At 40.7% G+C, this 17,011-nt stretch overlaps 1 protein-coding gene across 3 annotated transcripts in view; it reads left to right on the top strand.

The window, feature by feature from the left end:
* spire2 (spire-type actin nucleation factor 2) overlaps positions 1–17,011 on the top strand; it is an 82,178-nt gene that overhangs the window by 30,654 nt on the left and 34,513 nt on the right. For all 3 annotated transcript variants that reach the window (XM_073070206.1, XM_073070207.1, XM_073070205.1), the window contains exons 4-5: positions 10,727–10,804; positions 14,395–14,559. In XM_073070206.1, coding sequence (XP_072926307.1) covers positions 10,727–10,804; positions 14,395–14,559 — 243 coding nt within the window. The remainder of the gene's footprint in view (positions 1–10,726; positions 10,805–14,394; positions 14,560–17,011) is intronic.

Raw genomic sequence — 17,011 nt, 5'->3', positions numbered from 1 at the left:
CCACAAAGAAAGATCAACCACTGGTCACCCCTTAAATAAGTAAGAGGTTTATGATTTGTTTGCAGTTCTGTTCATCTGTTAAATGCCAAGTCACACAATAATTTGGAGGGCTCTCTTGACTCTGTGGGAGCTGAAATTGTGTTAGGAACATGATGGTTTGCCAATGAGCCTCCAAGCAATGATTAAGGTGGTATGTTGGGACAGGCTCGAACCTTGTTCTTTTCAGAGACCTGATGGTTTTTATTCTGCCTTTTGAGAGTTAATGGAAGCTGCTCAAGTCACACTTTTCAAAAAATTAATTGTTCCCGGGATGTGAACATTTGTTTTCAAGGCCAGTATTTGTCATCTGTGCCTAATTACTTCTAGAATCAGGAAGTCAGTTGGTAGTCAACCACCATTTAATGCATTAGGCAGAACAGGTGACCTGCTGGGGTTTCTAACCATTTCTTTTAACTTGTGTGACTATTGGCCCAGAGTCTAGCAGAGTTACAGATTTTATTTCCTTGAATTTAATTCCCCCACCTGTCTGTGATTCAAACAGTGGCTGCTTGTCCTGTAGCTGAACACGCAACACCACTTCCAAATGGTTCGTTCTTGAATTCAAGCCCGTATAGTTCTTTCATATTGGGTCTAAAAATGATGTACTTGTAATAAGCTGGTGATCTTACCTGCCTCTTCTCCAAACTTTTCACCACCTCTACTTCCTGTATCCAGTTAGTAAACCATTCTGGACATCACAAAGAACAGCGACTCAAGGTGTGTATGTCTGCCACTCCTTGCTGTGGTATGCAGCTAGTTCAGTGTTTCAAGCAGTTTGCCTACCCATATGCCATAATGCATCAAACACCTAAAACCTTTCAGAAAAATAAAATGCTTGGGGACTATCCCAAAAAAAAAAATGCCAGTAGGATGTGATTGTGGGGAAAAACTCGCATTCGATCTGCTGTTCAAAATGCACATCACACACAGTTCCCAGCAGATATTTGGCCATACCTGTATTCATGCCTACCAGATGAAAGGAAACCATTCAAACCAGAACTCTAGAAACAAAATTGGGTACCTCTTGTATAAACACCATATAAATGTTAATAGTTTTCAACTGGTGTGCTTATAACACATTAGTAATCATAATTTAAGGCTTGGCTATTTGATTGTGGTGATATTACTTCAGTTATGTAGTCAACATTGGCACCATTAGTGGAGCCATTACAATAGTACATAGCACACCCAGAAAATCCAAGTTGACTAGTGCATTCTTTCCATGTGAATAGTATTAATCGGATCACATGTCCACCTCAGTGTTTACTGTTTTGCAATGCAAACGCTGCTGGTATTTCAGTCTATAGAGTAGTGTTCTATAGGCCAGGCTGAACAACTCTGAGTTCATCCACTTTGAATTTCCACATTCAGACTTAAAACTAGTTTCATTCCCTCAGCTTTAGCCTCCCACGGAAACATCTTTATATTTCTTTAATATAATGTGAGAGATGTTATCTACCTTGCTTGTCCATAATTGCTTTGCAATACATGGTGGAGAGCCATTGCCTGGGCAGGTCAGTATGTGTGAAGAAGGCACTACCATAGAGAGAAATCTCAGGATTGTAACCCAGTAACAAAATGCTTTTTCTACTCGGGATGGTAGTAACTTGGAGTGGAACTACGGGTGATATTAAAGAGTTTCACCCTGATTTTTTTTGTTTAAATTATCACCAGTGATAAATGGGAGATGACAAAGAAGGATTGTAGTTTGTCGTAGTGCATTTTGTAGGTGACACTTTATGCAACAACTATGTGCTGACCATGGAGGGAGGGAGGGAGTAACTAAAATGGTGATATGAAGCCAATGCCCCAAATTTGCTTCAGTCTTGTTGGAGGTCTGCTCCTGAATTATGAAATGTAGTTAGAAATTCTGTGGAGAGATTGGAGATGTGTCACTACTTCTGCCAGTCTTCTGTCCTTTTACTTTTTTTGTTACTTGTCACTTTGACTATTGCCCATGCTGTCTCCAGAGGTTCCCAACCTGGGTCCACAGATCCTCATTTAGTGGTATTTAAAAGGTTGGGATCCCCTGCTCTACCGCATGTGAGGACAAAACACCATTAGTTGAGCACTTGTAACTAAACACTGTACTATGCAGTCATTTAGTTAGCATCCCCATTTTTTTTGATCTACTGACATGGTGTTTGAAGAAGCACATCCTAGTTGGTTGAGGCCTAGCAAGCTTGTCCCAGGGAACCCCTGGAACTGATATGATTAACCTCCAATGATCAGTCATCTGCCTTTATGCAAGATGCAACTTCAGCCAGTAGAGTTCATTGCTCTTTATATCCAGTAATCAGATGTTATCACGGGCAATCACTTTCATCTCCCTTCAGTTTATTGCTCCTGTTTACTCATGAGCTCTAAAGGAATTGTGAAGCCAAACCCTTTGAAACCTAAACTGAACATGCATAAGTAGATTATCACTATTTAATAACACTAATTGACAAACTGATCACCCCAAGAGAATTTGTCCTTTTTTTAAAATAGGCAAGTTTCCAAAATGCCAAATGTATGCTGTTATAGGTGAACTGAAATAGTCTGATCAATGACACAGCCATTTCTGACCACAAGCATTCAGCAGTACAGGTGTCTCTTCCCCCCCCCCCCTTTACAAAGGTAGAGCGGTCCTATGAAACCTTTCTTAAGCCAAAATGGCATGAAGCGAAGAACCATTAATTTATATGAAATTATATGAAATTTATATTAAATTTTCTTAAAAGCAAAAATCCTCTTTGTAATGCGAAAACAGGTTACTAATGTACCGTAGGTCTTTTACAAAAGTGAAGTGGCGTAAAATGAACATTCATAAAGCGAAGGACACCTGTACAGTCAGAATCCTAATGAGCACCATAACCTTTGCTGTTTAATAGCCTTGGTATTCTTTTAGTTTGAAGGTAACTCATTGTAGGAAACAGGTCGCTGTGAAGATGGGAGCTTGGGAGGCGGCTGTGATGCAAGATTCATTTGGCAGTTGCAGCTGAACTATTTGAAATGTTGTATCTTTGTCTTTTATGTGTGAGCTAGGCCCCAAAATTGCTGTGAACAGGAATATTCCCCCTCCCACTGTGATTGCTGCATCACTGCCTCTTGGGCTTGTCCCATTGAAGGAGAAGAACATTGGGTGTGGATGATGATCAGAGTCTGAAACGTTGACGGAAAGACATTCCACAAGAACAGCTGTCTGGGTGGTGAACAGATCAGGTGTTGGCAGGCAGGTCTTTGACAGCCAAGGTTTTTTTTTGTCGTATCAGTTACCAGGTTGTCTGCTTAATTCTTCATTGCATAACAATTTTAGACTGAGTAGTCTTTTTGGAGAGCGTCTGAAAGTCCAACCATGTTGGCATGGATCTGGAATCTCAGTGGGCTGTTTAGTAAGGGGCATTAATGAATCAAGTGAATTTTTACAATAAATGAATTTCATCACCAAAAGAGAAGTGTCTTTATCTTACAACTATTTATAGAATACTATAGTGATCTTGTACTTAATTGTAGATTATTTTTATTACCTGAACATTAATTCTCTGCTGCTGCAGTCAGTATGATCATCAGGGCCGTTCAAGCAGTTGAGTTACTTGTTCAATAAAATCACTATAAATACTACATGCCAATTTTGACAGTTGGCTTTGTGGGTCACACTCTTGGTCTCAATTTCTGTGGCTAGTTCAAGTCACTCCTAAGCACTCATTAATAAATGAAAGGGAAGTGATGTGGTGAATATGGACAGCCTGATTTGAATAGATTACATAAATAGATCTTGCAAATTGATAATGTTGAAGAAAACTATTCCTTGGTGTTAATATGCCATGTGTCCTGGGACCAGCACAAAAGTGTCTTCACAAAGAAGGCACTACAGTGTCTTACTTTCTTAGAAGTTTGCATAGATTCAGTATGTCACCGAAACCTTGACAAATTTCTATAGTACAGTGGAAACTATGCTATCCGAATTGCATCATGGCATAGTATGGAAACGCCAAAGTCCAGAAACAGAAGACTACAGAAAGTGGTTGATACAGACCAGTCCATCACCTGCAAAGCCCTCCCTACCGTTGAGTACATCTACATGGAGTTCTGTGGCAAGAAAGCAGCATCTATCGTCAAAGCTCCCCACCATCTAAGCCACGCCCTGTTCTCGCTTGGGGCAGGAGGTACTGAAGCTTTACCAATCCACACCACCAGGTTCAGGAACAGTTGTAGGAGTAATGTGTGCTAGCTGTCCAGTGGCAGTTGGTTTGTCTGAGTGCACGCCCCAGGAACAGTCCACAGAGCATGGACTGTTGGGCAGCTACACAGATGACCACTGTGACAGCAACGTAAAATCCAGGAGATAAATGACTGTCTCATTATCCCCCGTGGCCACTTACAACATAGTAAATTATCTGAGGCACTTTAAGGTTGAAAATGGGTGGGAGAAACAATAGGTGAATATTTAAGGAAACTGACTTTTCAATAATTGGAGCAAAAAAGTTTTTGAGAAAGTTACAACAATGAGTTCCAGAGCGTTGTGAGGTGGTAAGCTCTACAAACCTTCTGGATATCTTCAAACAAATGAAAGGTACTAATTTCTTGGGTTTCCAAAATTGTTTGGTCCAATGAAGTGTTGCTGTTGCACTTAACTACTCTTGCAATAGCAGCAATTAAATAAGAATGTTTGGAACCAAATATAACACTTGCCCAACAGGCTGGTATATGTCTAGGGGAAAAGGAGATCCAACCACTCTCCAACCCCACCTCCCGTACACGCAGGTGCTGTGAGAATCAAGTTTATGCCGCGCGCACACACAATATCGAACTCACACCAGATACCGTTATGGAGTACACTTTAAAGATTTTACTTATTATCTTCTGTTTTCAAGTGTATTTACAGTTTTGGGGGTTTGAATGTCCTGATTTATATTCCCTACATTTTGTTGTGGTTGGTCTGGAGTTTTTTTTTGTTGTGGGGCTTGGGGAGGATACTAACTTTACATGACTTCAATTTGGGTGCTTTCTCAATTATCTTTTTTGTATTATATTATTATTGTATGTTTATTTTGCACAGTATTAATTTTCTATTTTGTTTTGGTTTTTTTTTGTAGTGTTGTAGAAAATGCATTAAAAATCAATTTAAAAAAAGATTTTACTAAAACTAAGAGTACTTTGCAATACAGTATATATGAAGGAAAATAAAATAAAATAAAAGGCGCCAATTTATCAAAGTTTAGTCAGTTTGGTGCACATCGTTGGAGCTCAACCATCGAACCATTCGACCCCTCGTCACTTTCCTCCGACCTCCACGTCCTTGCACCTGGGACCACCCTGGTGGTCGACCGAGCAGTGCAGCGCACGTCCACCTTCCTCGACGTCTTCTTCCCATCTCTCTCCTGAAAAGACTGTGAAAACCCCCAAGCTCCCAGCCTCACAAGACAAAATAACATTCCCCATTGGTTAACAAATGAATACAATCCCGATATCAGCAAGTCTAAAGCTAAACAACTGCGAGGGAAAGCACTTATCATACAAAGAAACATTCCTACTCTTAACAAAACAAAGAAGCCATTTTGATTAACATACACAGTACATTGTACACTAGCTTGTTAAATTTTTAAGTGGACTTACTCTGTCTAATCAATTGCTCCTCCTGGAGGTGTCCTCTTGGTGATATTTGAATTCGCATGAGGAGCAATATAAAGGCATTAGAAAAAATAATTGTAAATTATTGGGAATCCAATTTTCCTTATCTCCATGTCATCACCCATAAAGCCAATGGCTTGATAGGGATGTCTAATATTTCTGCATGGTTGCTGCATTTAAATTACTAGCAGCATTAGTGCAAACTGCAACTCTTGTGATTCTATAACTGCCAGAAGCAGAATTGGCAACAGATCATTTATGTTAATATCTGTAAATAAGGCTTGCAAAATAAATATACATAGAGTAAATGTAAAGAGAGAAAATTACTCATCTTATTCTGTTAAGGAAGTTAAACAACACTGTAAACTGTATTCTGGTTAATTACATTCTTTTCACCCCGCCCACTGAGCTCATGCATTTTGCTTGTAAATTAAAGCCACTCTAGTCAAGTCACTTTTATTGTCATTTCAACCATAACTGCTGGTACAGTACATAGTAAAAGTGAGACAACATTTTTCAGGACACAGTGTGTTACATGTACTGTGTTACATGACACAGTACAAAAACAAGACTGAACTACATTTTAAAAAAAAACAACACAGAGAAAGCTACACTAGACTACAGACCTACACAGAACTGCATAAAGTGCACAAAACAGTGCAGGCATTACAATAAATAATAAACAGGACAATAGGGCAGTAAGGTTTCAGCCCAGGCTCTGGGTATTAAGTCTGATAGCTTGGAGGAAGAAACTGTTACATAATCTAGTCGTTTTAGCCCGAATGCTTTGGTGCCTTTTCCCAGATGGCAGGAGAGAGAAGAGATTGTATGAGGGGTGCGTGGGGTCCTTCGTAATGCTGTTTGCTTTGCAGATGCAGCGTGTAGTGTAAATGTCTGTGATGGTGTGAAGAGAGACCCCGACGATCCTCTCAGCTGACCTCACTATCCGCTGCAGGGTCTTACGATCCGAGATGATGCAATTTCTGAACCAGGCAGTGATTCAGATGCTCTCAATACAACCCCTACAGAATGTGATGAGGATGGGGAGTGGGAGATGGACTCTCCTCAGCCTTCGCAGAAAGTAGAGACACTGCTGGGCTTTCTTTGCTATGGAGCTGGTGTTGAGGGACCAAGTGAGATTCTCCGCCAGGTCTACCAAGGAGCCATCGATGTTCAGTGGGGAGTGGTCGCTCCATGCCCTTCCTGAAGTCAACAACCATCTCTTTTGCTTTATTCACATTCAGAGACAGGTTGTTGGCTCTGCACCAGTCCGTTAGCCGCTGCACCTTGTCTCTGTATGCTGACTCGTCGTTCTTGCTGATGACACCCACCACGGTCGTGTCATTGGCGAACTTGATTATATGGTTCGAGCTGTGTGTTGCAGCACAGTCGTGGGTCAGCAGAGTGAACAGCAGTGGACTGAGCACGCAACCCTGGGGAGCCCCCGTGTTCAGTGTGATGGTGTTGGAGATGCTGCTCCCGATCCAGACTGACTGAGGTCTCCCAGTCAGGAAGTCTAGGATCCAGTTGCAGAGGGAGGTGTTCAGGCCCAGTAGGCTCAGCTTTCCAATCAGTGACAGATCATTTGAGGGATGATTGTGTTGAATGCTGAACTGAAGTCTATGAACAGCATCTGAACGTATGTGTCTTTTTTGTCCAGGTGGGTTAGGGGCAGGTGGAGGGTGATGGCAATGGCGTCATCGGTTGATCGGTTGGGATGGTACGCAAACTACAGGGGGTCCAGTGAGGGGGGCAGCAGAGTCTTGATATGCCTCATGACAAGCCTCTCAAAACACTTCATGATGATGGATGTGTGTGCAACCGGACGGTAGTCATTTAGGCAGGACATTGAAGACTTCTTCGGCACGGGGACGATGGTGGCGGCCTTGAAGCACATTGAAGCACATCCTCGCCGATGTAGAGGAGGCCGCACCGAGAGCACCAGATGCAATAGACAACTCCAGCAGACTTGCAGGTGAAGTGTTGCCTCACCTGGAAGGACTGTCTGGGGCCCGGAATGGTGGTAAGTGGGGAGGTGTGGGGACAGGTGTAGCATTTGCGCTTACAGGGATAAGTGCCGGGTGGGAGTTCTGTGGGGAGGGACGAGTGGACTAGGTAGACGTGGAGGGAACGATCCCTGCGAAAAGCTGAGAGATGTAGGGAGGGAAAGATGTGCTGGGTGGTGGGGTCCTGTTGAAGGTGGCGGAATTTGCGGAGGATAATGTGTTGGATCCCTTCCCCTTGCCCTTCCCCTATCCTAGGTCCCTCTCTGCCTCTCTCCCCTTTCAACTTTCTGCTCCTTTACCTCTACAGTCCTTTCATGCTTATCCCCTCCCCCCCCTTATCCTTCCTCTGATTGGTTCTCCACCTGGCGCCTCTAGCCCTTCCCCCTCCCCTATCTCTATTACTGGGCTTCGGCCCTCTCTTCTCCCCCCCTCCCATTCATGATGAAGGGTCTCAGCCTGAATTGTTGGCTACTCTTTTTTCACGGATGCTGCTTGACCTGTTGAGTTCTTCCAGCGTCGTGTACGTTCTCTTCGTATTAACTTTTTCATTCCTGGAATCATTCTTGTGAACCTCATCTGCACCCTCTCCAATGCCAGCACATCCTTTTAAAGATGTGGGACCCAAAACTGCTCACAATGCTCTAACTACAGTCTGACCACTCTGTAGATGGTGCACATTGTGGACCCCTGTTGGAGAAAATAAATATCAAGGATGGTGGCTAGTGTACTCATTAAGTAGATTGCTTTTTCCTAGATGCTGTTAAACTTGAGTAGTGGGCAGTGTATTTGTTCAGCCAAGCAAAGAATATTCCATCACACTCCTAATCTTTCCTGAAGGATTAAATGGCTTTGAGATGTGATGGACTACACACTACAGGACTCTGAGCTTCTGACCTGCTTTAGTAACCATTGAGTTTCTGATGACCTCCCCTTCCCCACACCCTCCAAGCCTATGCTACCTTTGAATGATGACTCTGCCTTCATTCACCGTAGTGTGCACTGGGAATGGGTCTATAGCGGACATATTATAATTGTCATCATATAGATGTAAAATGGATTTCAAAGTGCCAGAATTGAGAAGGATTGCTACAATCTTTCAGGATTGACAGTCATAGACTTTGCAAGATCGAAGTGAAGACCTTTTATCATGATTGATCTGCTCACTGGTTTCACCCTTAAAAGTTGTTGCATGGCAAATACCGTCATGATGGACAGAATCTATACTGTTGGTCAGGAAAGTGCTCTTTTCTTGCTGGGAGGAAATAGTTGAAGAAAACTCTTGGCCGTGACATTCCTTATTGGAGACATCAGGGAGGCCTCTCTAATTTTCAAAATTGGATTTATCTTACAGGGTCAAGACAAATCCAATTACAGGGTTACTAACATTCCCAGATGATGGATATGAGGCTGTGAATTCTTGCTAGTTTTTCTCCCAATTTTACAACAGCAGGCAAACCATCTTGTTACTTTGGTTTTTGGTTGAGACATGGCCACTTCAGCTTCTTGCTGGGATGGCAGCAGGATTGGATCAAATGGTGAGTTTTTGGAGTAGGGTCATATACGCACGGGACAGGTTGGAAAGTTCTTTCACCTCTATGCCCGTGAGCTCTCCTTGGTTTTGCAAGACAAATGGGAAACTGATCAACCTTTAGCCTCCACTGCTGAACCAAGCTCATTCCATCCTGGTCAATCACCAGTCTGCAGAATATGGACAATTCTAGCATATGGTCGCAAACTGAGACTGGACTCCAGATCATTGATTTTTCTCATTCCCCCCCCTGAGAATGGGCATTACTCTAACCAGGCATGGAACTGAGGCCAGCACAACAAAATAAAGGTCTGTGATGAGCCATGGAGAAGATGGTTCACTTTCCATGCCTTAGGAATGGTAACTTAATGAAGGCAAATGTGTATGAAAATTTCTTCCCTTTCACAAACTGAGAAAAATAACCTTTTTGACACCACCTTTTTCTATAAATATCTCATCTAAAAATGCCATAAGTAGGAATTCTATGGCCCAACTTTGACCCATGGCTCAGTACCCTCAACTTGTTTACTTCCTCTTGTCTTTGACACCATTATTTTCCATGTTCTAACCTTGGGTTTCTCTTCCTTTGAACTGTAAGATTAATTATTCATATTTGATTTCAAACTTTACTTTCCCCTTTTTTAAAATTTGTGCTCAGCTTGTTGTTCCCTTGCCAATCTACTTTTAATATTCACTGACAATACAAGCCAACCTGTTTTGTGTGGATATTGGTCAAAATCTGTTTCTCTGTTTCATTGTAACCTATCTATCCTAAACAGATTCCACCTACCCCACAGCTGGCTCGTTTCCCAGGAACCTCAGAGCCTCTTCGTCCATGTGTGTACATTTACACCATTCTCCTATTTCTATACTAACACATGGCATTAGAATCCAGACATCACCATATTTTGAGATTCTGCTTTCTCATCTTTGATTAACTCAAAACAAGCCTGTAGGACCTAATCCCTTTTCTGCATGTGTTGTTGATATCTCGTGTTAAAAATAAAATCTGTTACTTGTCACTGCAGCCATTCAATGATGTCCTTATCCCTGGCATCAGGGTGGTAACACATCGTTCTTTCATATCTCTTAATATGCAAAACAAATGTGTAGGAGTAGTTTTACTAATCATGAGTGGGAATTTACTAATAATGAGTGTTTCCTCTTTTTAGAGGAAAGCAGAATATATAGATTCCAGAATGGAGTTTTATTCTGGACTTGAACTCCAAAAGAGTAAAATAAGTCTAAATGCATCTTAAAGTTCAGTGGCCTTGATCTAAATTATGAAAAACTATCTGTCATTTTCTGTTGGGTTTGATTTATTGATAGTTTTTCAGGGAGATATTGTAATGAGATGCACTATTATTTATAAGCCTCTTGAGTCTGCTCCATCTTTAAATAAGATCACTGCTCATTTAATGTTGACCTCAACATCACTTTGCAGCACTCTCTCCATATCCTCCCTCTGATTCCTGTGTACTTTAAAAGTATTACTGTGGAATTTCTTTGTACCCATGTTCTAACTTGTGTTGTATTACAGTTGCTGAAGAAGATGCAGATTGGAGAGTCACAGCAGGTCCCAATGGTGGAATTGGACAACCTCAACCACACAGACTGGGTGAGTTTTGTATTTCTGGATTTCAAAACAGAACATTTCAAGATCCAGCTTTTTACTTCATTTGGTCAGATGACATTTCCTTTCTGAAACTTGCAAGTAAAATCTATCATTCGCACAAGTCTAAAGTTTCCTATAAATTTACACTGAAGGCAGTAGTTACTGTGGTAAACTATGTATACCTGTCTGGACATGCCCCTCTGCTGACTGCTCCTGTGGCTCCTCCCACAGACCCCTATATAAAGGCGATTGGAGGCACTGCTCCTCCCTCCGTCTCAGAGATGCCGTGCTCCGTTTTGCTGCTAATAAAAGCCTATTGTTCACCTCCCGTCTCCGAGAGTTATTGATGGTGCATCAATTACCTGATACTAAACTTTCTCTTTCATCCTTGTGATAAAGTCAGATAGATGTGAACTGGAGTTTAGTTCCAAAGCGGTTGAAGAAATCTGACATTTTTGAGGCATTTAACTCTACAACCGTATTTCACTAATCTTATCACTGTCCGCTTAAAAAGGTATTTAGATTATTAATTGGAGAAGCAGATGGACTTTATTCTGATTTATTTGTCTTTTTGGAACCATGTTGTAAATTTTAACCAAATTTGTCCCAGTGATACTCAATTTAATCTCATCATTTCAGTATCCCCAGCCTAAAACCTCTCTCCACCGAGTCTAAAATCAGTTGCAGTGTACCACCACTGTTGTATCTGGTCTTTTTGTTCTTGTTGGATAAGACACATTTTTAAGATTCTCCGTAAATTAATACAGATTAGGACTATTGATTGGGTTGGTGGGGATGAGGCGGGCAGAGAGGAGCCTTTGTCTGTACAATTAGAGAGTAGAAATGAAAGTAGGAGAGAACAAAGGCAACACTCGGAGCAAGAATATATGCAATAAAATCATGAAATTAAGAGGAACTGCATTACTCAGCAAGTCTAAGTTTCAATTGAAAGAAAAAAGGGGTTAATGTTGCAGATCAATAACACATCATCAGCAGTGGGAAACACTCTTGCCATGTTTACAGACTGACGTGCTGAGTATGCCCAGGTCCCAACAAAATATGTAACTGATCTTCCACTTCTCCATTTTCCTCCTGTATCCCCTGATTCAATGACTCTCCTTCTCAACATATCAGTTTCCTTCAGAGTTCAGGAAATCATCGGTCTTTGGTTTGTACGTTCATCCACTCACCCAGGCACAGAAGTCCAAAGGTTCACAACCACTGAGCTGCAGAGGTTTCTTTTCAGACTAGTTATTCAGAGATAGTTAAATTGATAATGATGTCTATGATTCTAGCAAGTTACTGGGAAGAGACCCACCCCTTCCTTTTGGGAAGGAACAAACCTATATATTCTGTTTGGTTTGGCCTATGTACAAGTGCAGAACCAAAGCATTGTGACTAAGTCTTGACTGCTCACTGAAATGACTTAACATTTTTGCCAAGAAGATGACTGAACCCCACTTTAGGGAAACTGGTTGTTTGCATTCCATAAGTAATATTTCTTTGTACAAAGTCCAAGCTAGTCATTGTCACTCAGATCTGCATTTTATTACACCTGTTCTTTCTAGGTAAAAACACCAGGGAAGTCCATGCAAACCTAAGGAATGCATCCCTGCTTGTGCAGTGTGCGTGTACTTGCCTAGTAGTCCTTGTAACATCTGCAGTTAGTAGAGTTTTGCTCCTGAGGATATAACTGGCTTAATCTGCTTTATGGGGGAATGTGGCTTGAAGAAACAAAAAACTATATTGGCTCAAGTTTGAAAAAATATATATTTTTAAAAATATGATATTTAATCTGAATTTTACACATTTCCCTCCCATTGTTCAGGGATGGGTATCAATTTGAATTTGCTGTGTCAGCCAATTTTGAATGTACTGTACTAAATTTACTTTCCTGAATTTACTTAATTTGTCCGAAATGTGCTGTCCTGAGTTAACTAATTAATAAGCTTCAAGACCTTGCCCTTCATATCTCCTTGCACAATTGGATCCTCTTTCCTCCGTTACAGACCCCAGTGAGTTCGAATTGGCAACACCTCCTCCACAATCTCCATCAGCACAGGTGTGCCAGAAGTCTGTGTGCCTGGTCCCCTGGTCTGCTCATTTGATGCTTGTAACTGTGTGGCTAAGCACAGCACTAATGCTATATTCAAGTTTGCTGATGACACCACTGTTGCAGGCTGAATCAAAGGTGGTGACAAATCAGCATATGGGAGGGAGATTGAAAATCTGGCTGAGTGGCGCCATAACAACAACCTCTCACTCAATGCCAGCAAGACCAAGGAGCTGATTTAATGACTTCAGGACAAGAAAACCAGTCCTCATTGGAGGATCAGAGGTAGAGAGGGTTAGCAATTTTAAAATCCTCAGTTATTATTTCAGAGGACCTGTCCTTGGCCCAGCACATAAGTGCGATTAGAAAGAAAACATGGCAGCACCTCTTCTTTCTTAGGAGTTTGCAATGATTTGGCATGACATCTAAAACTTTGGCAAACTTCTACAGATGTTTGGTGGAGAGTATATTGACCGGTTGCATCATAGCCTGATATGGAAACACCAATGCCCTTGAATAGAAAATACTACAAAAGCTAGTGAAGACAGCACAGTCCCTCATGGATAAAGCCCTCCCCACCATTGAACATATTTACATGAAGCATTGTTGCAGGAAAGTCACATCCATCATCGGGGACTCACACCATCCAGATTATGTTCTCTTGCTGCTGCCGTCAGGAAGAAGGTGTAGGAGCCTCAGGACTCTCACCACCAGGTTCAGGATCTCTCAACCATCGGGCTCTTGAACCAGAGGGGATAACTTTGCTTGCCCCGTCAACTGAACTGTTCCCACAACCTATGACTCACTTTTAAGGACTCTCCATCCCATGTTCACTGTATTTATTGCTGATTTATCTATTGTTGTTATTTGTTTTGTATTTGCACAGTTTGACTTTTTGAATGCCAATGTTGGTGTACTCTTTCATTGTATCTATTGTTATTCTATTATGGATTTATTGAGAATGCCTGCAAGAAAATAAATCTAGGGTTGTATATGGTGACCTGTATGTACTTTGATAATTTTGAACTTTCTTCACTGTTTTAGGAACAGATTGAATTTGTCGCTAGGGTTTGTTTACTTTCCACTTCTGCAAGGCAGTGCTTTACTTTGACTTGTGTCCACTCAGTACACTTTAACCACAGTCACTGTGTACATCTTCTGTTGTTAGTTTGCAGACCTGGGAGGCTGCGAGTGTTGTGGGGCATGAAGTGAAGCAGGCATTGTCATATAAACAGTGAAAACACTGGAAACTCTCAGCAGAGCAGGCAGCACCTAATTAAAAAAAAAAAGACGAGGTAATAATCTGGGCCAAAGACCCTTTGTCGGAACTGGGAAAGTGAGAAAGCAAGATGGTTTTAAATAGTGGAGAAAACAGGAGTTGTGGATTGGACAAAGGACCATCTCCGATGGGGTACATCAGATCACCATGTGGATAAGATGTAAAAGTTATCAAGCTAAGGGTTTAAATGGGGCAAATGACCCCTATTCCAAAGGTTCCCAAGTTGAAATGTTTGGGAATTGTTCCCTTTTGTTCTTATAGGCTCGTCTTTGGGTACAGCTGATGCGAGACCTCCGCCATGGTGTAAAACTTAAGAAAGTTGAAGAAAAGCAGTACAACCCCCTTCCCACAGAATACCAGCTTACGCCATTTGAGATGTTAATGCAGGACATTAAAGCACGGAAATATAAACTACGCAAAGTCATGGTAAGATTAAAATATTAACATGGTAGCAAAGACCTTGGTTTTCATTCCAATATGGTCAAATCAGCTGCTCTACTGGAAATCAGCAGATCATTGGAAAATAATCCAGGGACTCCAATTGCAGAATTTAGTTGCATTGTAGAGAGTACTCTTCCTACAATTTTTTAATTCTGCTTTATAGAATGGTTAACATTTCTAAATAGCTCTGCTGTATAATCTTAATATGCTGCTACTGTCCTGAATTAATGCATGTTTAATATTTTAAACTTTTATTTATGGGAAAGTATAAGACTATGAAGGTTTCTGCAGTCTTAATGGCCTTGGAACAAGTGGCTTTTAGCTTATCTACCACTTTAATTCATTGTGTAATGATTCCAAATGACTATGTTCAAGCATTACTGTCCCTTGAATACAATAATTATTTAAATTGTTTTAAAAGGAATGTTTAAAAATGTCCAGTCTCCAGGATTAATGCCATTATGAATGTTATCGATAATAACTTTTCTGGATTTGTACTCTTTGTGTGATGATTTGTTGGAGCACTGCCTTTATTTGTATTTGAGACTGATTTCTAATATTGTCAAGGTATTAAAGGTGATGTGTGTACCGTAACCTGATTTTAATGTTAACGATTGATATGGACATCGAGGATCACAGGCCCTGTTTGTGCACTGTATAACTCTGACTCTGCATTCTTCCTAATGTACCCTGTCTGCTTGGTTCACTGGGTATCACTCTTGTCCATGTGACAAAGGGTTTCAAACCTTGTACTGGAGTGACATTCCATTACCAGGTGGAGGTCTAATTACCAGACACATGGACTTTTGGAACAAATGGAAACCCAGGTTCTGTTTTCCTTTTTAACTTGCTGACTTGCTGTGACACAGAGACTATTTGACCCTTTTCTCCCTCACCTGCAGATACTTCTGCCACATACCTTCACTAAAGAATAATTTACAGTAGCCAGTTAACCTACCAGCGCATAATTGAGCTGTTTGGTTTGGGGATGAGCAAGAGAAATGAGAGAACCTTGCAAAAATACATGTAGTCACTCCACACAGACTGCATCGAGGTCAGGATAAAACCTCCATCCCTGGAGATGTGAGATATCAGTGGTACAGCAGTCGTATACATGTTAACAGACAATATATTTGACATCGTGTCAAATATATTGTCTGTTTCTGTGGTTAACATGTATACGACAATTTTCAAGGAGGTCCACTAAATTTTGTTTGTCCTAGTTAACGTTCAATACCAGTATGCCAACTAACAACTGACACCACTGGAGATTTAATTGTTTTTCATCTTGCTGGCCAAACAGCATTGTCCAGTGCACTATGTTCTAACATAAGATTCACCCCAAAATAATTAATTGTATGAGTCCCTTTCACCTCATCCTGAAACAGTTTAGATTTTTCAGATAGGGTAAAGCTCTAGTCATCTACTAAATGTGGATTTAAAAATCCTGATGGTTTGGCACCAGGTTCATTAAGTAACATTTCCCACACTTCACTGAGATTCATCTGGGCTCCCTTGAAACTCGAGCTGTGGTTCCTAGGCACCCTTGAAACTTGGTTTATTGGAAAATTCATTATAATATTGTGTAAACAAAGGGTGAATTAAAGTGAGTGTATTAATAGGTGTATTATCCAATGACCTCGTAAATGGGCACACCTGGGACAGATTTATCAGAGTTTATTGTATATGGTTTTGTTGCATAGCTTTTTGTCAAGGGTAATATCTGCAAGTGTTTGGTCTGCAGATAATTTTAATTTCCAGCTAAATAACACAGCATAGATACTTCAATATCCAAACACTATTCAAAACTGCACTCCCATCTAGCCTTTGATCTCTGAGTATTCCTGATTATTCAAGCAGCACTTTATCTGGGTTTGTGTTAAATTTTGAGGCACAAGAAATCTTGTATGTAGAATTTTGTCAACACCCTTCCAACAAAGTAAATTATTTTTGAAAGGAATATAGCACAGGCTTGATGTATTTTTAAATCATGCTAAACAGTTAGCTGAACTCCTCCCCTCATTTCCCCTCAGTCTGGAAATGTTTTTAATGTACTTGTGTAGTTTGTATTTTCTGTTATTAACTTAACATTGACCTAAAAGAGAACCATTAACTCTATTAGTTAACCTTTTTGAATAGGTATCTGGCTGCAGAGCCAAAACAAAATAACAAAGCTAGAAGTGTAGTGAACACATCTCATGGAGTAACTTTAGTTTTAAATTCCTGAAATCAAATTTAAGTGGCATACAAATGTCTTTATCTTCACATTTTCTGTGCTATTTGTTTGATTCTTTCCTTTATGATACTCAGGTACATTTCCAGTTATGTAGTCAGCTCAGTATCTGCGCATGTTTATGTCTAGAAATAATGGTTTGATATTTGAGCATAAATTTCTTAATTAAATTATAGAAGATTAAAATGAAAATTTATTTTGGGC

The sequence above is a fragment of the Hemitrygon akajei genome, chromosome 17 (assembly GCF_048418815.1).
Source record: "Hemitrygon akajei chromosome 17, sHemAka1.3, whole genome shotgun sequence".
In the NCBI taxonomy this organism is placed as follows: Eukaryota; Metazoa; Chordata; class Chondrichthyes; order Myliobatiformes; family Dasyatidae; genus Hemitrygon; species Hemitrygon akajei.
Note: the sequence above shows the minus strand (reverse complement) of the source record. Positions and strands in the feature narration are given on the sequence as shown.